The 24161-nt window shown below is 39.2% G+C and overlaps 1 protein-coding gene across 3 annotated transcripts in view; it reads left to right on the top strand.

Annotated features, from left to right (window-relative positions):
• Positions 1 to 24161, top strand: part of Nell1 (neural EGFL like 1) — an 850243-nt gene that overhangs the window by 783840 nt on the left and 42242 nt on the right. For 2 of the 3 annotated variants that reach the window (XM_042277006.2, XM_076543299.1), the window contains one exon: positions 21335 to 21475. The exons of the other annotated variant lie outside the window; for it this stretch is intronic. In XM_042277006.2, the coding sequence (XP_042132940.1) occupies positions 21335 to 21475 (141 nt within the window). The remainder of the gene's footprint in view (positions 1 to 21334; positions 21476 to 24161) is intronic. 3 annotated transcript variants of the gene reach the window in all.

Raw genomic sequence — 24161 nt, 5'->3', positions numbered from 1 at the left:
TGTGGGTCACACACACCATTGACGTTCTTAAGAGCAGTCTGCCTCCTGGTTAATGCAAACCTTGCCTTCTTTTTCTCTCTACCACTTCAAATGCATGCAAGCACTCTTTGAGAATAAGAGAGAGCCATAGAATGAAAGGCAGCCATTGCTCAGAAGCCACTATACTGTACCCATGCCTCCAGGAACTTGTCACACCAGATTCTCCTGCATGCTTCATTATTAAAGAGGGTAACATTGCAGCTTTAGTTTTATATTCAATGAATTTGGTGGATAATGATATTATAAACCTGTCTGACATTTTAATTTTGTATATGTCTATTCTCCTCATGAAAATAGCTTCTACCTTCAAAGAGGTAAAAAGCTATCTTATTCAGCCTTATCTCCCTAAAAACTCAGGGAGAAAAGAAAATTTGTATCAGTCTATTACACATTACCAGTGTGTGTTTCACTTAATAGTCACAGGTATTTATAGATCAAGGCTTATTATCTTTTAATTGCTTATTATTTACTTATGTAGTTCTATGTGAATGTATGCCAATGCATGAGCATGCATGTGTGAATGTGGGTGCACATGTATGTGCCTGTATGTGGAGGCATGGGTCAAGCTCAGGTATTCTTCCTCAGTATTCTGCCTTGTATTTTTGAGATGATCTCTCACTGGCCTGGAACTCACTGATTCATGGAGGCTTGATAGCCAGAGAGTTCCAGGAATCTGCCTTTGTCTCTTAGTTCTGGGATTACAAGCACATGAAACATGCCCAGTTTGTGTATGAGATATCAGGGTTGAATTCAAGTCTTCATGCTTGCAAGCCAAGCAGTTTATCAATTAACTGTCTTCCCGACCCACAGTTTGTTATCTTTAGGTTGAAGTTGAGAAGACCAGAATCCAAAATGCAAAGGCAGTAAAGGACAGCTCTGTGAATGTATCCCCCAAACTTTCTGAAAATAAAACCCGTATTACTAGAAAAAGTAATTGGAATGGATAGAAGGCAGCAAAGTCCATTCACATGATGTCACCTGACCAGCCCTGCCTTAAATCCTCAAGCATTGCCTACTGTGGAGCTACTGCTTCAAGGCTTGGTTGATGGGTCATATATAACAAGTAGTTCCGGGTCATTTTAGAATCAGAAACTTAATTTAATGGCACCGGTTTGTCTAATCAAAAGAAGTATTCAAGCTGACTGAACACTAATTTATCCTCAAGCAGTCATACCACCATTAGTTAAAGTCTGGGACCCCAGGCCACCCTACTGAAGCTTTGCAGAGGAGGTGTTTGCCGATGACAATCAGCCTATCCCTGCTGTTCAATTAGGTTTTGATTTGTAATTCCCAACCCTCTAGCACAATTTTACTCAGTGAATTGTAGTCAACACCATAGGAAAAATTAATGCCTGTGAAATAATATTTGAGTAATCAGAATGGAAGTTACATGCAAACTGTTCCCTCCAGTAAGGGTATTCGATTTTATCCAGCAGTAATGTAGAGCTGAGCTCTTGCAAAGAAATCTTTGCTATGGGTATGTCTAGGTTTGTACACATGTGAACATGCACTATTCATGACTTTTTACATTTTTAGTGTGTGTGAATACCACATATAAGTAGTACCTTGGTGCTCAGAATAGGGCATCAGATGTCCAGTAGCTGGAGTTGTAAGCTGTTGTGAGGTGCCATGTGGGTGTTCGGAACTAAACCCACTTCCTTTGGAAGAGTGCCAAGTGCTCTTAACTGCTGAAATTTATCTCCGGCCTCAGTCACCATTGGTGACTGACAAGCAAAGCTTATGTGCCTTTCCCAGATCACCACAACCCTATCTTTTCTAGTTTTACTACTCTACTTAAAGACATGGATCTTTTCCAACTTTACAAAATGTGGGTTGTAAAGACTGAGAAAGAATACCTGTAAGGGGAGGGGCCTAAACATGGGCCGTGTTCCAATCAGGTAGATGCTGTTACATGATTAAGTTAAAATGGGAAGTACTTAGTTTTGTGATAAGAGGACTGCTCAGTATGGCCTCTGAACACAGATCAATAATCAATTGCAGAACATATATATATGGTGATAAAGTAATCATTCTGTCTTTCTTTCTAATGAAGAGATCAAGATAATATCTGGTTCTATAGCCAGTAAAAGGTTGGGCAAAAGTTCAGATTTGGTTGGGGTTGTGTCTAGAACACATCTTAAGCCTGACACTCCCTCAGTGAGTATACAAGAGTGATGAAGGGATACCATGTACTGGTGGATGCAGAAAACCCAGGACTGGACACAATGATCTTGGATTGAAAGGGTACAATTTCTTATTTTATTCATCTTCTGAAAAATAAGGACATAAGTCTTTACTAAAATATTAATTTTAATGATATACCATTTATAAATGGTTTTTAATTGTAAATGATTGTTCTGACAATGACAATTAGTTAGCATAGAAAAATAATACATGATTAAAAGTGGGATGTTCTGAATCAATTAATTAGGTTCCATCATTTTGTAAATTTTAAAAGTAATATATTTGAGATATCAGTTTTATTAGTCTAAAAGATAAAATGTAATTAGCATTATTAAATTAAATTGTTAATTAAATTATTTGGCATGATTTTTTACTTAAACTTTTATGTTCATTTATTATATAAAACTACTCACAATGAAACTGCAATCTACAAATTGCTATCACAGAAGAGGGATAGACCCAGAATGTTTAGGAGTTTACTGTCCTTGTTGAGGTCAGGGCAAATATTATAACCTTAGATATTTAAACCTGCCAAACATGAGTGAAATGTGCCAGTACAGGCGGCACTACAGTGGAGGTCCAGGCACCATTTAAATGTGGCATATGTTTCTCCTCACCCACTGTTGTTATGTTACAGTCAAGTTGTGGGTTGCCAGATCTTCTTTGTCTCCCTTCTCTGTGTCTCTGCCTGTCTTCCTCCATCCCTCCCCACCTCTTCCCCCCCATGTGTATGTGCACATACGTCTATCTTTTTATCACTTTCCTGTTCTGGATCTTGCTTTCTTGTAGGAGTACTGAGTTTCTGTACAATATCTTCAGGTTCTTTATATTTCTAAAGATTGAAGATGATATTAGATTGAGGATCTAGCAACGAAATGAAGTCTTTGTAAATGATTCCTCCACAATCCATGGTAGCACACACCATTCAGTGTTTTCTCCCTAGAGTTTGCTTTAATAATGCTTTAGATATTTGCAGCATTTTTACACAGTGTCCATCATGGAGACCACAGTGATCTTCCTGTGTCTCTAGATCATGATCTGTGTCTCTAGTCCATTCTGAAAGTCTGTCTGTGGTACAAGCAGGGAGAAGCATGGACAGCAATAGTGTAGAACGCTGCTGAGACAGAAAGGGGAGAGCACAGTTGAAATACAGCAGCTGCCATATAAAGCATTACCTCACTGTAGGTTCCCATTTCCTGTCTTCTTTGCTTTATGTCTCCAAATTCCTGAAAAAGTGACAGTTTAGGCCACAGCAAAATCCCAGAGATTGGAAGGAGGCTTGTGCTCTAAGAACTCACCTGTGGTCCCAAAGTTTTATCTCTGGGACTTAGTCACATTAAATATTTAAAAATTATTTATTTCTGAGAGTATAATATGATCACATCATTCTCACCTTCCATTTTCCTCCCACCAAAGCATCCTTTATATACATTCTTACTCTCTTTCAAACTGTTGACCTAAATATTTGCAAATACATAAATACAACCTACTCATTCTGTACAATGTTACTTGTGTGCATGTTTCCAGGGCTGACCATCTGGAATTGGATAACCAATTTTCCTTCCTTGGGGAAGACTGTTTCTCCTGCTCTCAGCATTCCTTAATTGCCCTAGTTCTTTATGTAGGGCCAAGTTTTGAGCCCCTGCCCCTTATCCAAGTTAGCAAGTCTATTGGTGTTATCCTTGACATTTACATTGGAAGAGAGTATTCGAGCTCAGGAGTGCTTGATTCTCTTGGGGATTAGCTCCACACAGACCCTGGATCAGGGAGTACACAGGCTGAAGGTTCAAACAGTGTTAGCCAAGATGGATCTGACTGCCTGGCCTCCTTTCATGACAGGTCTCATCTAAAATACTCCTTCAGTGACCCTGTTGTCGGACTTTGATTTCAAAGGTAGAACCTTACCTGGAGACTGCGAGCAGAAAATTGGCACCTGCAGCTCGGTTCACTATAGTTTGGAGAGGAAAGCAATTGAAGTTCCATGGAGCTGGATGAGCAGCTAGCTTCCTGTAGAGCCAGCTCTGGAAGGCTTCTTAGCCATCCTGTACTTTCTTCAGGGTTGTTGGCCTGATGTTTCCCCCAGAGAGGAATATGTAACCACGTGTGCCTCCCTTCAGACTCCGTGAGGTCCTCAAGTGTAAAGGCTAGCCAGAGGCTTAGTCATTTCTGACTTCACAGGGGAAAAGTTGGGGGACAAATGAAGCAACATTGCACAGTAAAGGAACAGAGTATATGACATTGGACCCAATACTTTTTTATAGAATAATACTCAAGTTTTCTGACCTACAGAACAGAGAAGTGAACAGCACTCCTCAGTTTTGTCATAGGGACTAAAACTTTATCCTGGAGTATTTTACAGGCCTTGAAGACATGTTCCTTCTTTTCTTTATTTGTATTTTCAGCATCTAGCCAAGTCCCTTGGAATATGTTAGGGGATAAATGTCTGTGTGTGCAGAAGTGACAAAGAATCTCTCCATCTACATTTTAATGTGTCTAGCTGTTTTCCTTCACTACTCTTTAAATTGCTGTTAAACTAATTGGAGCATGCAATTATTATGTACTTGTCCATCCACCCACCTAATCTTGGGCTAATTAATTTCTTTTGAATCCTCAGTTTTCCTCCACACGAATCGGTTAGTGGGTTCAGTTTTCAAAGAAGAGTTTGTGTTAGACAGAAATATATTTCATGCATCCTTCACCATGTGGTCTTGGTGTTATTTTTGAAACAATGGGTACAAACAACATTCTAAAAGCAACATTGAACAAGGGAACCTTCAGCTGCTATGGGAGTGGTCTTCACTAGGGACTCAGCATGACATTGCCTGGAGGTGTATCCTTTATGCTCCATTTATTACAGTGTCTAGGTCATACGCTTGAAAGGAGCTATTGGTTCTACAGAGGTACAGCCCAAAGTAGTGACTCATCTCTACAGGATCCCACTTCCTGTAGCCCAGTTTCTCAGGATGCTGTCCCCTCTAGATGCCTACGTTGGTCCTCATGGTATGTGGTTAAACTGATCTAAGAAGTGACACACTGCCTTGGAGTACACTTGTAGTTAGGACTCAGCCCTAGTCCAGCCTTGCTGAGTCTCCAGTGCTGACTTGTGGCCAGCCTTGGTTCTAGATCCTTCTGAGCTGTGTCACTCCTGCAAAGACATTTTAAGCAGGGGCACCAGAGATTCTGTGTAGCTGCACCTGGTACAGCCACAGGAGAGCCCTTTGGACTCTTTCAAGAGTGACTTCAGTTTTCCGAATTTCCTTTCCAATTCACCTAAGAGAAAAAGACACTTTTATTTCATCCTTTCTAAGTCACAAATTACAAAACTTTTTGATTTTGACAAATAGAGGCTTTTACTTTTTCCCCCTCAAAATAACTTTTTCATTATGATGGCGACTTGTCTGGCACTGCACAACATAAAAGGATTTTTCTCTGGGCGTAATCCACTGGTGACAGATATATGGCGGCGCTTTCTAAACTCCTGACTTAAATTCTTCATTTTTCAGGGGGGCTGAAGTCTCTCTGTTTTGTTTTGAGGTAAATTATCTTATTTATCATGTCTGCATAAATACCACCAAGATGAATAATGCAAGCTATTGGAATAATCAGAGTAAAAAATGTGGACTTGTCTTTAAAGGGACAGGTTTAACATCTTGCCTGAATAAATTAAAAGAGGGGTTGAGTAAGAAAATAAAGTATCTCCCAGGACAGTTTCACTACCATCTCACCCAAGAATTCTCAAGTCCATAAAGACACTCAGGCAGACTTTTATCACTTTTGTGACAAAATTCTTCACATCAGCAACTTAGGGAGGGAAGGTTTGTTTTGTTCACAGTTTAAGGGTACAGTCCATCGTGGTGGGGATGGCATGGGGGCAGGAGTGTGTGGCAGCTGCTCAGGGTATCACCCACAGTCCGGAAGCAGAGAAAGGAAGGTTGCTCCTCCACTGGCTTTCTCTTTTCATTCAGTCCAGCACAAGCCATGGGACGGTGCTGGCAACATTTAGGGTGCTTCTTCCTGCCTCGATTAACCCCATCTAGTAATTCCATCACAGGCATGTGCAGACATTTGTCTCCAAGCTGATCCTAGATCCTGACGAGCTGATGAGGAATATTAGTCATCACATTCATCATAGAATGTAATGACATGGACGAAAGCACAACATAGCCATGTGCCACATTTCTGATCTACAGTTTGATGCAGGGGCAGCATGAAGTATAAAGGCAGACAGTGGCTTATGACATTTGGGGATCAGAAAAATATGGTTGCAGATAGATTCACAGGATCAACTCTCTGATCTGTTTCTTGCTTATTTTCCTAGCCTATGCAATGGAAATAAGAAGTTGTGAGACGTTATAGTCTTTAATTGGCATTAACATTCTACTGAATATCTGAGTTGTGTTATCCATGTAAGGACTTAAGAATTATATTTTTGTCCACTTGTCTGCCCCGCAAGCTCTAGTTGCCATGTCTTCCTAAGCTCTCTACCTGACATTCTTAGATCCAGGTTCATCTCCTTGCCCTCTTGATGTGAGCTCTGTGCCAACTGCCCATCCTATTCAGTGTTTCAGCACTCATGCTTGAAAACACTTCTTATATACAATACTTTGATTTGCTCTTTCCTGCAGTTGAGATGGTGTGTACACTCCAGCACTCATTATCGAAAACACTTCTTATATACAATACTTTGATTTGCTCTTTCCTGCAGTTGAGATGGTGTGTACACTTCTGGTTACTCTACCTTGGTTGATATAATTTCATTATTCATTGGAGTATTGCTTTTTTCTTTAAGTTCTTAAAATGTTTTCCTTAAAGTTCTGTCTGATTAAATGTGACTTCTAAGTAGGTATGTATTTGGTTTCTATTGGAGAAATTATTTTGGCCACTCCACGTAGTTAAAAGGATATTTATTTAATGGCGTAACTCACAAATTAAGTAATGGGTAGGTTGCAGGGTCTGGGGAAGGTGTAACGCAATCCAGCGGTGTTCTCCGGAGCTCTGCACAGTCAATCTGCACCGGTCAGCGTCCCGGCACCGAGCGAGCACCCAGAGAGAGCGCTGACCCATCCAGCTCTCGGGTCCCCCGGCGCCTCCCCTCGCCCCGCCTCGTAGGCGTGACAGTTGCCAGAGTCTCAATGGGGGTTGGAACTTCCAGAACCAAGCTGGAATGGCTACCCACTACATCTCCCCCTTTTTGTCTAAATAAGAAGGTTCTAAACTAATACAAGACTATATACAAAGGAATGATTATCAAATATTGTCCAGAAATAATGAGAGATAATGACCTAGATAAGATGTAACTACAACCAATGCAAACAATATCGAGCAAGAAACACATACTAAAATCCAGAGAAGTATAGAGCATAGGTAAACAGCATGTTATAAAGATCATTCAAAGGTGTCCTATCCTAAAGAACCTGAATCTAATACTTAATATGTTCTATCTAAGATATTATATATACTAAGTTGTAACTATAACTGCTAGTCTTCAATCCCATCAAAGACCCACTACAGGTTTCTCTTATCCATTCCTCTTATATAATCATATCTTCCTCTATCTTCATCTACTTGGTAATTTATTGTGTATTGAAATTGTGTCACTTATTTATAGAAGTAACAATTTTGTATGAATTTACTTACAACAGGTAGTTAATTTCCCTGAGTGAAAACTCTAAATTCTGCTCTCTCTTTCAACTTTTTTTTACCTGGAAACATGCTAACCATGAGTTGACTCACCTTTAGGATAGCAATGTACCTTAACCTTGGGAAGTGATGAGATGAAATGTGCTGGAAACTGTACGGGATATGGTTATTAGTGTGACCTGGGGAGTAAGCAGACGTTGTTTAGGTCCACATTCTAGTACCATCCAGATATTTTGCCACTGCAATATTATTACACATTTAAGGGTACAATTTCAAATTATCCATTACGTATTCTGTAGATCAAATAAAGCAGTAAATATATAACACTTGTCAGAAAACCTGAAACATATTAAATTATTAATAAGCTCAGACTTTCTTCTCTTTGATAGAAAAACAATCCCAAGAAATAGAATATATCATAAAAATATAATTGAATTTAGAGCTAAATGGAGTGATAGAGCTGTTAAACATTACAAGATTTGAAGATAAGAAAGGATTCCTCAAATTAAAGCTGGTGTTTGGTTTTTAAGTTGGGAACAATTATTTGCATGAAATGAAATTGGGTATGAAATGTACCTGCTTAAATCAACATTCCAGTGTAGTTTTATAGTAAAAGCCTTTGATCATTACAGACAAATGGTAGTGAAATTTGGGTCACTTCTTTATACTTTGAACAGGTAAATTTATATAAGGTAGATCATCTGTCATAGAACACTGTGATATGAAAAGAAACACAAGCTACAGGATTTTCAGTTTCTAAGACCTCTAGTGTCCATGGTGGTAGCACTCCTAGGTCTAAACAGCAAGAATGAACAGCTGTTCGTGTCAACTTAGTTCATCAATGGCTTGTCACCTGGTTTGACTGATTTGGCTGTCACCTGGTGTTCAGTAGAATAATGGGTGAAAGTGTTGGTTCAATTAAGTATTTGCTTTTTATACAAATGAAAGAATTAATGTATTAACTTGGAAAATAACTTAGCCAAGCTGACTCAATGATCTCATGCCTGATCAGCTGCTATTTGTTAGTTAAACCTCTCTGGGGTATGGGTTTTAGATTAGTGTGCTGTTGCTGTGGATTAGAGAAGGCAATCACTGAAAGGTCATCCTGTGACTATGACTGCACTCATCCAGGTCTGAGAGAACAAGGCCCCCAGGTGGAATGTTGGCAGCAGACCTGGAGAAAAATGAGTCAGTACAAGGCAACTTCTGAAGCCACCCCAAAAATGAATTTCCTGTGGCATTTCTCCCCTCTTCTTTTTCACTTCTTTCTTTCCATCAGCAAATATCCATTACTGCCCATTAAGTTCTAGGTTCCACTCTGTCTTCATGTTACATTAAGGAGTAGTGCTAGTGAGAGAACAAAGAAGAGAAATAATAACACATATATCATGTAAAGTCTGCTAGATAACCATAGGCAAAAATGGAGATCAACATGTATGCAAGAAGGGAACATGGATGTACCTGGTTAGAGGGAGCTGAAATTTTGTATATGGTGGCAACAGAAAGTCACACTGAAATGATGCTTATTTGAGTCAAGGACCAAGATAGCTGAAAGCCTCTTGCTGGTCTTTATTTCATTGATGACCATAAGAGATAAGAGATAAGAAAAGGTTCTCACAAAGAAAATGCATTTACTCGAAGCATGTGTGCTTGTGTATGATTATTCCCCAGCAAGGCTGATATTGGTACATGGTTCCCAGTATTTCAGGGCCTTTAGAGGTATTATGTCAGGAAGTTCTGCTGTTATGAAAGGTTAATGTAGATCCTGAGAGAATGGCTAAGTATTATGAGAGTTCATTGCAAAACAAACCTGGCACTTTCATCTGGACTCCCTTGAGTTATTTGTCATTTACACAGGTCTACTAATGTACTCTTCTGTTGAGTGTGGATCAGCTCATAGCCCCGACCAAAGCAAAGCCCTGCTAGCACTGTGATCTTAGACAGGTAGAACTGCAACTAAAATAAATATCAATCTTCAAAAATTGCTCAATGTCAAATATTTTAATGGCAGCAGAAAATGGACTAAGTCTCATGAATGTTAAATCTTTGAACAAATGATTTTGAAATAAAGATGCCTCAGAGGTTAGCTAATCTGTAGCAGTTGTAAGCATATGTTAGAATTTGTGTTAGTTCTATTTATCTAGCTATCCATCTGTCCATCCATCCCATTAACTCCATCTCTCCCTCCCTCCATCCATCCTTCCATCCATCCATTCACTGCAAAGATTCTCCAGACTAAATGAGAAAATTATGGAAAACTGGTATGTTTGTTTAAAGAACAAACAGACCAAGAGAAGGCCTCAGGGACAATGTTGGAAGAGCCAAGTCAGAGAGATTGACTCCCTGGCATACAGTCAGTTAGGAAAGAGATTGACAAACAGCAGAAAGCCATACATTCATGAGCACAATTTCTCATCTCAGATTTTAGTTTAATGAATTAAATGATGATGTTACTTAGGACTTACAAAAAAACCGAACATTTTGAAACATTTCTGAGCCTGCTCACCCCTTATTCTGGTTTTGTATGAGAGTCAAACACAATCCTATATAATAAAAGAACTTCTGGAGATATCACCTTCCCTGATTTCAAGCTGTACTACAGAGCTGTGGTAGTAGAAATTGCATGGTGTTAGCATAAAAACAGACATGTTGATCAATGGAAATGAATCTAAAATCCAGATGAAAATCCACATACCTACTAACACCTGATTTTTGATTAAAACAAACAGGAACAAACAATGGAAAAAAAGAAAGCAACAAATGGTGCTGCTCTAACTGGATGTCTGCACGTAGAAGAAAGCAAATAGATCCGTATCTATCACCCTGCACAACACTCAAGTCCAAGTGGATCTAAGACCTCAACATAAAACCAGATACACTGACACTGATAGAAAAGAAAGTGGGGAATAGCCTTGAACACATTGGAGCAGGAGACAACTTCCTAACCAGTACACCAATAGTGTAGACACAAAGATAACAATTAATAAACGGGACCTCATGAAACTGAAAAGCTTCTGTAAGGCAAAGGACACTATCAATAGGACAAAAGGCAGCCTACAGGGTTGGAAAAGATTTTCACCAACTCCACATCTGACAGAGGGCTAATATCCAAAATAGATATATTAAAAAAAAATCTAGGTATCAACAAACTAATCCAATTTTTAAAATGAGGTACAAATCTAAACAGAGAATCCTCAACATAGGAAACCAAAATGGATGAGAAACAGTTAAATGTTCAACATCCTTAGCCATCATGGGAATTCAAATGAAAATGACTTTGGGATTCCATATTACACCTGTTAGAATGGCTAAGATCAAAAACACAAGTGACAGCTCATGATGGGGAGGAGATAGAGCAAGGAGAACACTCCTCCACTGTTGGTGGGAGTGCAAACTTATACAGCCACTTTGGAAATCAATATTACAGTTTCTCAGAAAATTAGGAATGATCTACCCCAAGACCCAGCTATACCACCCCTAGGCATATACCCAAAGTATGTTCCATCCTATCACCAGGACACTTGCTCAACTATGTTCATTTCAGCTTTACTCATAATATCCAGAAAGTGGAAACAACCTAGATGTTCCTCAACCAAAGAATGGATAAATAAAATGTACACTTGCCTAAATGGAGTATTACTCAGCTGTTAAAAACAGTGACATAATGAAATTTGCAGCAAATGGATAGAATTTCCTAAAGATGCCATCACCCCCAGAAAGCAGGAAGTAAATTAAAGAACACAACACCCACATTCCCAAGAAGTGGGATGGGTGGTTTTTGGTCTTTCAAGGGGTTATGGATATTTATCATTGTTTAGGGTGGTTAGTTACTAGTTGTTATTGGTAATGATCAGAAAAAAAGTTGAACAAAGGAGATTAGATTGACGGTTCTTGTTTTGAAAAAAAAAATCGAGGGATATAGAAATAGGATGTAAAGGTAGATTATTGAATCTACTTTTCAACCAAAAAAGCAACTAATAATTTTAAATATTTTACATTGATATGGATCTTTGTATATTGATACAAAGTTGAGATTATTTTTGTTAGAACATACTGTGTATACATTTCTAATCTTATTCAAGGTATTATACCTATACACCTCATTTAATGCAATGTAATGCAAATTGCTAGTCCTTGAAAGTTATTATTATAAACTATTTAGGATAATAAGGAAATGCAGGTTAGTAGTTAGTCACCTACTACAATTGAACTTGTAGTCATACTAGGTATGTTTTCAAGGTCAAACACAGATACATTTTAGGGAAACAGGTAGTCATCAAACACTTCAGAGATCTACAGAATATGGCATTTAAGATGTTTTAATAACATAGGCTCTCTTTTCCTTTTTATGACAATGAGACATGTCTGCTCCTGGCAGCACCAATCTACTTCAGAGAAGATGATGGGCATTGAAGGAACTCCATATGGAGTTTACTTTCTTTGTAGCAAAAGTTACCCCCAGGCAAGAAAGTGCTCTTGCCTTGACTGCTGATAATATGCTGTCCAAACTGGACAAGCAGGGCACAAAAGAAAGGATTGGCAATCTTTGCTAAGACAAAAAGGACAGCCCTTAAGAAAATCCTGCTTCACAGATAATTCTGTCAGATACGCTAGGTCTGTAGGCCAAAGATGGATGCTCCAATGTTGCAATGGAACCTTGGGTGACTGTCCATGTAGCCAGATGTTTCTGTCATTTCTCACATGTTTTGAAAGTTGCTTGCTTCCACTTCCTGCTTAGATAATATTATTTCCCCCTTGGTTCTCTGATGGATATGAAGAATTTATAGCTGTAGTTACAGTTTTCTTTGTTAACAGATTCAGAAAAGAAATTCACTAGAGAGGTGTAATGTGTATAAAGTTGAGAGACATTAAAAGAAAGTTTTGGTAATGAAGTTAGAATAGAAAGTGAATTAGGTGCAACCTTTTAGATTCACCAAGATAGTATTTTCTCTGAATTTGTCAGTTGTTAATGGACTAGATATTGTTGATGTAGTTATTTCCTGTATATTTTGTATATAGTTATTGTATTTATTGTATATAGTTTTTTTTTTTTTTTGGTTTTTCGAGACAGGGTTTCTCTGTGTAGCTTTGTGCCTTTCCTGGAGCTCACTTGGTAGCCCAGGCTGGCCTCGAACTCACAGAGATCCACCTGGCTCTGCCTCCCAGGTGCTGGGATTAAAGGCGTGTGCCACCACCGCCCTGCTGTATATAGTTTTTTTATATTAATTATAACATTCTTTTTTATTTTAGACAAAAAGGAGGAAATGTGGTGATATCTTGTTTGTGCTCTAACAAATAAGTTTGCCTGGAGATCAGAGTGCCAAGCTAGCCACTCGAGGCCAGGCAGTGGTGGCACACACCTTTAATCCCAGCACTTGGGATCTCATGCCTTTGATCCCAGTACTTGGGAGGCACACACCTTTAATCCCAGCATGTGGGTGAAGGAAACAAGAAGTGATACAGCTGGGTGGATAGAAGAAGTGATAAGGTGGGGTGAGACAGGAGCTCAGACCCTTTCAGTCTGAGGATTCCTAGAGATAAGAAGTCTTTCTAGTGGCTGGCTGCTCTGCTTCCCTGATCTTTTAGCGTTTACCCTGATATCTGACAACAGGTTTTTATTATTGAGACCAATTAGAATTCATACTACACTGAACTTTCAATGGTCATTTAGGTGGTGAATCAGATATGATGGCATTGGTGCAGAATGCAGATTATCCACCTTGTCAGAAATTAAGGTTCCAAAGAGGCCTTAAGTGTAATATAACATAACACTGTTGATGTAATCAACAGTCTTATTAAATAAGAAACACAGAAACAATGTAAAAGAGAAAGCCGAGAGGTCAGAGCTCAGAGCTAAAAATCTCACCCTTCTGCCTGCAGTGTCCCAGCTTCCCGAAAGAGAGCTATATCCTGTCTGTTCCTTTTTTTATAGTATGTTGTTCTGCCTTCTCATTGGTTGTAAACCCAAACACATGACTGCCTCGTCACTGTCTGAATGTACAGCCCCCCTAGGTCTTAAAGGCATATGTCTCCAATGCTGGCTGTATCCCTGAACACAGAGAGATCTATGGGATTAAAGGTGTGTGCCACCACCGCCACACTCTGTCTATGGCTCTAATAGCTCTGACCCCCGGGCAACTTTATTTATTAACATACAATCAAAATCACATTTCAGTACAATTAGGATACCACCACATAACACTTCCATTTTCCACAAATAATTGAGACCTATAAACTGGACATTCTTGGTATGGACAGTAGTTTCTATGGAGCTATGTGGGGTTTGCATTGGAGAACAATGATTATTGCCCTCTCAATGAGTGCCTGCTTAGCTTTGTGAAGTATAGCCAAGGAAATGGAAGCTTAGGACAAGATAAATGTCTTGTTTGGAGTTATACAGCCAGAAAGTAACTGGACCAGGCCTCACACTGAAGTGTATCTGACCACACAGCTTTTCTGGTTTGCCCTTTATTACCAATCATCTACTCCTGGAGCTGCCTGCGTAATATGTGCTGAGAGCTTTTCTTGCTTTCCTTTGGAGAGTGAGTCTACATGAGTTCTAATATAACATGTCTTTCATTTAATATAGCGAAGACTGTTTTAAAACAGTTGGGAAAGGTTGAGTGTAACAGGGGTACAGTCCCACCCTGTGTAATGGATCAATATCACAAAACAATGTTTTATTTACTTTGTTTTTTTTGTTTTGTTTTGTTTTTTGTTTTTCGAGACAGGGTTTCTCTGTGTAGCTTTGCGCCTTTCCTGGAGCTCACTTGGTAGCCCAGGCTGGCCTCGAACTCACAGAGATCCGCCTGGCTCTGCCTCCCGAGTGCTGGGATTAAAGGCGTGCGCCACCAACGCCTGGCTGTTTTTTTTTTTTAGAGACAGGATCTCTCTAATTAGTCCGGGATGTCCTGGAAATCGCTATATAGACCAGGCTGGCATTAAATTCAGAGATCTGCCTGCCTCTGTCTCTTAAGCTGGGATTAAAGGTGAGAACCACTTCACCAGGCTTCCTAATCTTTTAAATAGCATATCACAATTTCAAGTCTGTAGAAATAATCTGTTCCATGTAGCAATGTTGGAAGCTAGAGAAAAAAGGTTCTGCCATCATCAACATGTGACTCCTAAGGTTTCTCCCTCCAATGAGCAGGTGAACACAACATTGAGGATCCCATGAGGCATGTTTATGGGATGTATGGAAGTAATATTCCTTATATCAGTCACATAGATATAAGTAAGATTCACCTACTTGTAAGTGAAGTTTTCAAGGCAAACCATTATGTACCAGAAAGTAGCTGGGCATGTTGTTTCTACTGAGGTGTCTCGGTGGCACTCTGTGTTCAGTGCAATACCAGCATCTAGGAAACATTAGATAATCATCAGGTTTTAGGTTGTCATGCTTGCAGCCGACATTGCAGAATTGATTTTCTTAAATTTATACAATATTAATGAGAAGATTCAAGTTTTAGGGTCTATTGAGTATGGATTCAAAATTTTATAATTTTATTATCTCAAGATAAAAACAAATATCTTTAAGATCCAGAAAATACCTCTTATTCCCAAATAGTTTCCTGATTCCAGGTTGATACTTTTATACATTTTTTAAATGTTTACAATATAATTATCATTCTCTCCTTCTATTTCTTTCCTCCAACACCCCTCCCTTGATGTCTCTCAGATTCATGGTCTTCTTCTCTTTGTTGTTATGTATATGCATATTGATAAATATATAAATAGAACCTACTAAGTCTGCAAAGTGTTGCTTGACTGTATATGTTTTCAGGGCTGAACACTTGGTATTGGATGATTGGCATGCTCTTCTCTGGGGAAGAGTCTTCCTCCTGCTCTCAATATGCCTTTATTGCATGGAGTTCTTGGTCTAGGGTTGTTTCTTTTAATTTGGAGAACCCATTTATTCTGTCTTCTACATTTTGACAGTGATATCGTCCAATCATTTTAATGATAATATTGAGTAGAAACACATATTTTGAGTTTTGTGTTCAGCATTATGAAGTTTCACTTTATTATTTTTAACCTACAAATCAGAAAACGAGGTCTTAGACATTCTAAGTAATACATTCATATGTTGGTAAACAAGAATTGTAAGTCATGTGTCTAAAGCCTGAAGTCTTACCCAGAGCTGTGTTTTTAATATTGTAGTTTTCCCTACCAGGTTTTATCCGTACAAGCCAGAAACTCTATCTTCTCAAGAAGAAATAGAATTATTAGACATCCAATAACCTTATGTTGAATGAAAAATAGCAAGCTTTTCAATGACTCATTCTCATGCTGTACACTTTTAAGAGAAGTTGAATGCACAGTGGTTCTAAGGCTATAATCCTTTAACACAGTTCCTCATGTTGTGACCCCCAACCCATAAATTACTTCGGTAATACTTCACAACTAATTTTAGTACTGTTATTAATCACAATGTAAATATCGGATATGCAAGATATCAGATATTTGATCCCCAAAGGAGTTGCCGCCCACAGGTTGAAAAAGGCTGATTAGCAAATTGAGCCACAGCTGTACTATGATCCTCACACAATTAGTATAAAATACAAACTTATTTTTTGAGAAAGGATATTAAAGACCAAAGGTATATTCAATGGTAGACTGCTTGCACAGTGTGCACAAGGCCCTGGGTTCAATCTTCAGAAGAAGGAGAAAGAGGGCGAGAAAGAAGAAAAGCAAAGAAAAGCTCTAAGAAAATATTATTGACTACATAAATTTTCACCCAAGAACTCCAATAGGGAGACCTTAAGGAAGAGGACAGCCAAGTCAAGAGAATGAGACTTCACAAGAACCCAGTATTTGCAGAGGGCTTTTAATAGAAAATGCACCCTATCACACATTCTGAGCAATATCTAATATATCACTTTGGACATTTGAAAATCCTTGGATAATCATCTGCTTCTCATTGTCAATAAAAGCCTTAATACAGAAGGAATGTTCACCAAGGGTGAACATTTAGAGATCCCTTTGTTTTCTGTTTTGTCCCCCATTAAATCTCTAAAAATTAGAGATGGAAACAAAGTATTAATTGGAAACTACATGGTATCTATCAGATTTAAATAATACATAAGCATTAAAATAACTCATTGCATTTAGTTTCATGAATTGGCTTCCTGTCTGGTAATTCACAAGCAGCAGCAATCATGTAGTATTCCCAGTCTGTATTGTGACACCTGTTGATTGTTCTTTTCATTCATGGTACTAATTTATTTTTCATCCATTCATTCCTACATACTTTCATTAAGTACTTTCCCATGACTTATCATTCACTTGCTAAGAATGAATATAAACCTAAATGAGTCTACCCCACCCCCATCATTTTTTGAATGACAGATGCAAAGGGAAATGCACGTGAGAGCAGGATGTAGTAAAATGTATATGTGCAGAGACCTTGAGCCACTCGGGGAGGGAGGAGCTGGAGAAGGAGAGACCAGCTGAGGGTTGAACCTGGACATAGCCTTCTCTTCCTTGATTGTCCACTTCCAGATGTTAGCCATCAGGCTGAATTCAACTGTGTATTCACCACAATACTAAAATCATTGTTACAGATTTTACCTCTGAGAACTGAATAAAAATACATTATCCTTGAGCCAATCATCCTTTCTGGGCTCATTCATAAAATGATGATATTGTGACTGATGCTGACTCAGACATAACTAGATTTTTCATTATGGTTCAGCAAAGCACTCTGGATGTAATATTACTTGTGTAACTTACATGGTTATAAATACTATAAATTCCAGCCTCAAATATCCCCCAACATCTGTGTTATTTTTAACCCTTTTCTTACCTTTTCAGATCTATGCTAGATTAAACTAAGATTTAGGGGAAAAAATCTGGATCTTGCTAGTGGAAAGAAAATCATTTTTTTGTTTGTTGTTTGATTGTTTCCTCTAGAATGACTGACATGCTGACAGCCAGGCATGCTCACTGTGATTCATCAGAATTCCTCCAGCTAGAAAGTTGGATTCCACAGTAAACTCATGGGGACCCCATTCCCACAGCATCTGTCTTGTTTGTTTGCCAGCAGCAAGAGCTGACTGTAGAAAACAAGTCTCCACAGACAGAGGCAGTCCTGGCTCAGCTTGAGGGGAACTGTCCTGTATAATTTGTAAAGACCTGGAGTGGCTGAAAACTGTCTGTGTGGTTTCTATATTTGGACCTGTGGTGGCGGCATTGAACACTGTTGTGCCTGCACAGAAGGGATAACCAGTGTTATGAGCATGGCACACATGTGTGCTCCCCACAAGCAGCAAGGGTCTAAATAGAATGGATTTCTAGCTTTAATTCATCTTTCACCAAAACCATAAATATGCAGCATTATTACCTGGTGCCCGTGCATGATCTGTGGTTATTCTTTGCAGACTCCCAGAATCTGCTGTGAGGAGTGACCTCCTGGGAAAGAGAGTTTTCATTGTTTTTCCCATTTCCAGAGGAAGCTGGAGGTTCTCCAGGGTCCCTGGGGAAGTCTCAGACTTTTAGCTTAGCATCCTCACTGGCTGTGAGAGTGTATACTTGTCCTGGTTTACATTCTGATGCTATGATAAAGTGCTCTAACCAAAAGCAGCTCGGAGAGGAGCAGGATTTATATTGCTTACACTTCTAGGTTACGGTCTAACACTGAGGAAAGTCAGGCAGGAATTTGAAGCAAAAACTGTAGAAGAAAACTACTTGTTGGCACACTCATAGACTCACTATCAGGCTCTTGCTTAGCTAGCTTTCTTACACAGCCCAGGACTACCTGCCTAGATATGGTACTGCCTACAGTAGGCTATACCCTCCTATATTAATTAATAATCAACACAGTCCCCTACTAACATACCCACAGGCCAATATGATCTAGGCAAGCTCTGAATTGAGACCCCCTTCCTCAGGTGACTGACTCTAGACTGTATCAATGCCTACTAGGTTACTTGTGTCCACAGATTATTTGACTCCTCTACTGCCTTAAAAACCTTAGTAGTTTCATCATTTTATTTTAGAAATCAGCAAAGTGTTTACACATCATTTATTCTGCCCCTAGAAATTTCCCTTGAAATTTCTAATTTCAATTCTAAATTGAATTTAGAGTGGAAGTGATATCCTCCTCCTCCTTCTCCTTCTCCTCCTCCTCCTCCTCATCATCATCATCAGTCATCAAAACAGGGTCTTACTGTGTGGCCTTGCTGGCCTAAAACTCACTATTGAGACAGACTGGCCTCAAACACACAGAGATTTGCCTGATTTGTCTCCTAAGTACTAGAATGAAAGGCCTGTGTTACCAGGCCTGACTTAGAGGGATTATTTTTAAGGTCAGATTATTCGTCTTCTAAACTTGAATGTGAAACAGAAGGACATTTAAACAGGGTTTTCATGGGCATGGCAAGATACATGATTGTTTTGCTCTATAAGACACCTTAGCTTTCCATCTCCTTTTTCCCTAAACCCTAGTTGCTAGCTGCCTAAATGTGATGGTGTATAGAGATCATGGCCACTTTTCTGAGAGATTTGTAAATGTCAAAGGTAGAATTTCTTGCTAAAGACTTGTCTTTCAGCCAAACACGAGGAAGTCATTTCTGAAAAAAATCAGTCTTCTGGTTACACTTTACGTTTCCCACTGCCTCATATTCAGAGAACACTGAGCTGACTGGGTAATCTGTGGTGAGCCTTTTCCCTGTGTGGACTGAGACCTTACCCCATCTCACTATGTACTTTTGAGAATTTTAGTCTGTCTCACAGCTTCCACCTATAAAATTTGGGAAGTGACAATTAGTATTAAATGTTGAGAGCTCATTTCAGGGGATTTATATAAATGCACACATACTCTAATTGCAGTGTCTGAAGATGCCAGAGAAATATTGGGTCCTGGCATGCACATACCATAAAAGGAATGCATGCTGGGAAAATGAATAATAGGGCAGAGCTGGCTCTGTACAGTCTAAGGAGCTTTCTCTCTTTACTTAGCTGAGTTGTCATGAGGTGACACTGTCATATTTCAGGCTAAATCCATCGCTCAGTGCACTACTCTGGCTTCAAAGAGGTAATTGCAGACTGACCCTGAGCTGATACCTTCAACAGGCCTTGTAGAAGGAAATCCCAAAGTGCATTCATTCATTATGTTTTATATTCCAGTGTTAATTAAATTCATGTTCATATATGCCATTATTCAGATATTTCCAGGAGAATAAAGAGAAGGTTTTTAGCCAACAGTGGCTACATTCCAAGAAATAATTACGTGGAGAAATTCTGTAAGAAGGATCCGTCCCTAGCATGATAATCAGCAACCAAAGCCTGCCTAGCTTAGCTCAGGGGCAAGTCTTTGGGCTTAAAATTCTGTACATGATTCAGGTATTTGCTGATTGTGAAGAATCAGATCACAGAGAAAATAAGAAAAGCTCTAGAGACTTCTCTTTGTCAAGAATATGTGAAGAATGGGGATTTTTAAAATTAACTATACTAGTAAATTAGCATGTTACCATTCCCAGATTATTTTCCCCAGAGCAACAAATCCATGAGATGTTGAACATTTCCCAAGAGAAAGCATTCAGCAGTAAAATGAATTTGAAAAATGGTATGCAAGAAAAATGAATTTGGATGGTGTGTCTGTCTGTCTGTCTGTCCTTTCTTTGTCAAGGGAGTAAACACATTCTTGGTAATATGCCATCTATTCTTTTGGATTATGCAGGAGCAGCACCCTGCTTTGATAACCTGTTCAACTCCCAGTATTTAAAGATACCCATTTGTGGTTAAATTAACTCATTTTCAGGTTTTCTTATCTACAGTTCATGTGTATGTGCAAAACTGTACATGTACACATGCACACACACATATATACATATACATACATACATACATACATACATACATACATACATACATGGGAATGTTAAAAGGTCAATTAGACTTTTTTGTATGTTTGTTTGTTTTGGTTTTCCAAGACAGGGTTTCTTTGTGTTGCCCTGGCTGTCCTAGAATTAGCTCTGTAGACCAGGTTGGCCTCAAACTCACAGAGATCCACTTGCCTCTGCCTCCCAAGTGCTGGATTAAAGGCATGTGCTACCACTGCCCAGCCAGTTAGACTGTACTTAATCTGGGACTTCCTGAACTCCCCTCTCCTTAGATCTTTGAAGAACACACAACAATATCTAGAATTACTCATTTAGGAACACTGACGGTGAGTGTCATTAGTTTAGATTTGGGTTATTTAGATGCTGACCTAGAATGTGCAACTATAAATGACTCAGAGACCACCAGTTTCATTCATGCTGCTCTTATATGTCAGAAGGTACTGGGGCATGAAGGTTTCAACACTTTTGCATTCTGGAGAAAAAGTTGCATTTTGATCTTCCTGTAACTTTTATTTTAGATGATATGTCAGCTCTAATCTGTTGACAAGAGCATGTTTGAGGTATTTACTGTAAGGTTAGTGTAAAAAGACACTAATGTCCTGGCGGGCTTGTGTTTTTCTCTGAGGCAGATATTGATGAGTGTGCAGAGGGATTCGTTGAGTGCCACAACCACTCCCGCTGCGTTAACCTGCCAGGGTGGTACCACTGTGAGTGCAGAAGCGGTTTCCATGACGATGGGACCTACTCACTCTCCGGGGAGTCCTGCATTGGTAAGCAGCTCTCAGCAACACCCTGCACCTGGATCTTTGCAAGGGGGTGACTTCTTTGCAACCCGATGCAGTGCGATCACTCACTGGTTAAATTCATCTCTTCTCAAATTCTCTTCCCCTACAATTTAGAGATTAGGTCAAGGATTATACAGAGTAGGGTTTGGGGAATTTTATACCAAAGTAAAGCAGTCAGAGGGAAAAAAAATCTGGCTCTTTGTGCTGAGGGTGTTTAGTTCTTTCTCTGTAAAACCATGGTGATAAGATGAAGTTTTTGACAGCCTGAGGAGCCTCTGACAGGTGGAAATAGTGCTAGATTTAGAATTAGAAAGTGGAGCTTGACTTCAGACTCTTAAAAGTCACTCTGCTCTTTGATCCTTGTCTGGGGATGTGTAAAAGGAATAATAATAATACATGTGTCTTTTGGGGATGAGATGGAATGTCTGTCTAAAATTGCAAGCTTTGAACTGATGCCTGCGTACGATGTATCTTGAGTTAACCTTAGGGCTGTTGCTGTTGCCACGGTCACCATTTCCCACAGTGTCACCTGTAATTGTCATCCTGCCTGTGCTTCTGCTCGTGTTCGATGTGGGAAGTCAGCAGAGTTCTTAAGCTTAGGACTCTAAAGCTTTGAAGGAACCCAGCTTTGGATTTAACTCTTTCCTTGAGATCCATAGCCAATCCCGTTCATTCAGGTCCTGTGTATTCTGCTGAATTAGTGAAGTTTCTCCTGTGACTTACTCAGCATTTTCTTAAATTTTCCACCAGTGTCAATGACAGGTAAAGATGAACTAAGCCACAGTGGGACATAGAACTAGCTTTCCATCATCCTCTTGCTTTTGGGATGAATGGGGGATGATGGTAGTTACAAGCATAGACCCTTGGGGTAGACTCCTGGACACAATTCCAGCTCTTCCACTTCTGCATGTTAGTTTAGGCAAACACTTTCTAGTCTGTGCCTCGACTACCAACATCTATAAAATGGAGATAATGCTTGTTTCTAATTGTCATGAACATTGTAATAGCTAAGTTGATTAGCATCTATTAAACATTCAAAATGTATTAGTGTTTATCTTAAATGTCAGTACATTTCAGCATTATGTTAATACTCACCTGCATTTCTACTATTGTTGAAGTAATGGTTTATAACTTTATGGAGAGCTTTTTCTTTAAGTTTTCACATACTTCCTTTACATATTATTGATATTTCTGTATATGTATAGCTCATGACATAGAGTTTATGTGAATAGTAGACCAAATGGCTATGCCTAAGGACAGGAGACAGGTACAATACTAACATATAGGATACTAACTTTGAGGGCTGAAATAAAAGTTGAATTCTCAGTGATTATATGTAATGTCATTAATGAAGGAGATGCCTGCATTTTAGTTATAAAGAGCTTTAGAAACAACCTGGTTATAACAGCATCATAAATGACTGGGCCCGCCATGGGGCTACACACCTCTGCATGTGGTGTGCCTCAACTGTGGATGGGAAGCCAGGTGACAGCCAGCTCATGTGTATCTGTTTTCCTCTTTGATGTCTTTATAGGAATTATTGATCCTCTAGTCTGCTGATTTCATATCCTTTACCCAGGAAAGTTTCAGTACTGCATTCCAGTTTCAAAACATGCTTTATTCTGCTACCTTTCCAGTGAGAACTATTGTAGTCAGTGTACAATAAATTAGGAAATGCAGTCAGATTATGTGACTACCAAAGAAACTCTGACACGGAGAGGGGTAGTTGCTTGCTCCCCAACACAAGCTTTTATTTGATACCAGAGAGAGCTGAACCTAAGTCAAGGGAGCCAACCTCATGGATGCCAAGGACAGTTGCTGTGTGCACATGTTCTGATATAATTGTCACAGTAGATTGACATTTTATAGTCCCAGTGTTGGTCTCTGTCTGCCAGGCTGAGCGGCATGCATGCACATATGCACATGCACAGGGATGTGTGTAAGAGTGCTTGTATGTACACACGTGTGTGTATGAGCTCATTTCATTCAGGGACTGACTCCTTTTCTGCACAGGGAACTTCCTGATTGAAGTGGACTTTTTGACAATAATATGGTTATTTTCATTCACATCTCTTGGAACTTTAACTGTTAATCTAAGTTATATTTCTTTTTCTCACTTTTCTAAAAAACATGAGAACATAATTCTGGCCATCATTCAATGTTACTTTGGTAACTGACAGCAAATTTTTTTTTTGTCCAGAATTTTTTTCTGAACAAATATGTAAATTGTGGTATGCTGTCTTCCTGTACAAACTTACTTTGAATACCAAAGTAAGCAACTTTCTTACTTCTTACAGCTGTCAGGCTTTTAGGTGGCATTGTCCCTGCCTACCTCCTGGCTTCGTCTCCTCAGTGTGTTAGCCTGCGTGCTCTTTCCAGGCCTGCAACATGGTAGTGGGTGCCCCCTAGGTCCTGGCTTGCCCTTCCTGTGTTCTCTGACCCTGGCATTGCTGACCTATCTATTAGGTCCCATATCAGATGTTCTTCTTTAGGCAGAGCCAGTGTGAAGATTATTCGAGTTTCTGTGTCTTGTCTTCCCCAAGCATTTTGTTATGTTATGTATTTATGTCTTAAATAGCCTTTAGCACATGCACAAACATAATGCTGATAGCCTCTTGTTTCAAATATACATGTTCTTGGGAGGCAGAGACCTTGTCTATCTTTTGATACT

This window comes from Peromyscus maniculatus, chromosome 1 (genome assembly GCF_049852395.1).
Source record: "Peromyscus maniculatus bairdii isolate BWxNUB_F1_BW_parent chromosome 1, HU_Pman_BW_mat_3.1, whole genome shotgun sequence".
NCBI lineage: Eukaryota > Metazoa > Chordata > Mammalia > Rodentia > Cricetidae > Peromyscus > Peromyscus maniculatus.
The sequence above is the reverse complement of the archived record's forward strand: the minus strand, read 5'-3'. Positions and strand labels throughout refer to the sequence as shown.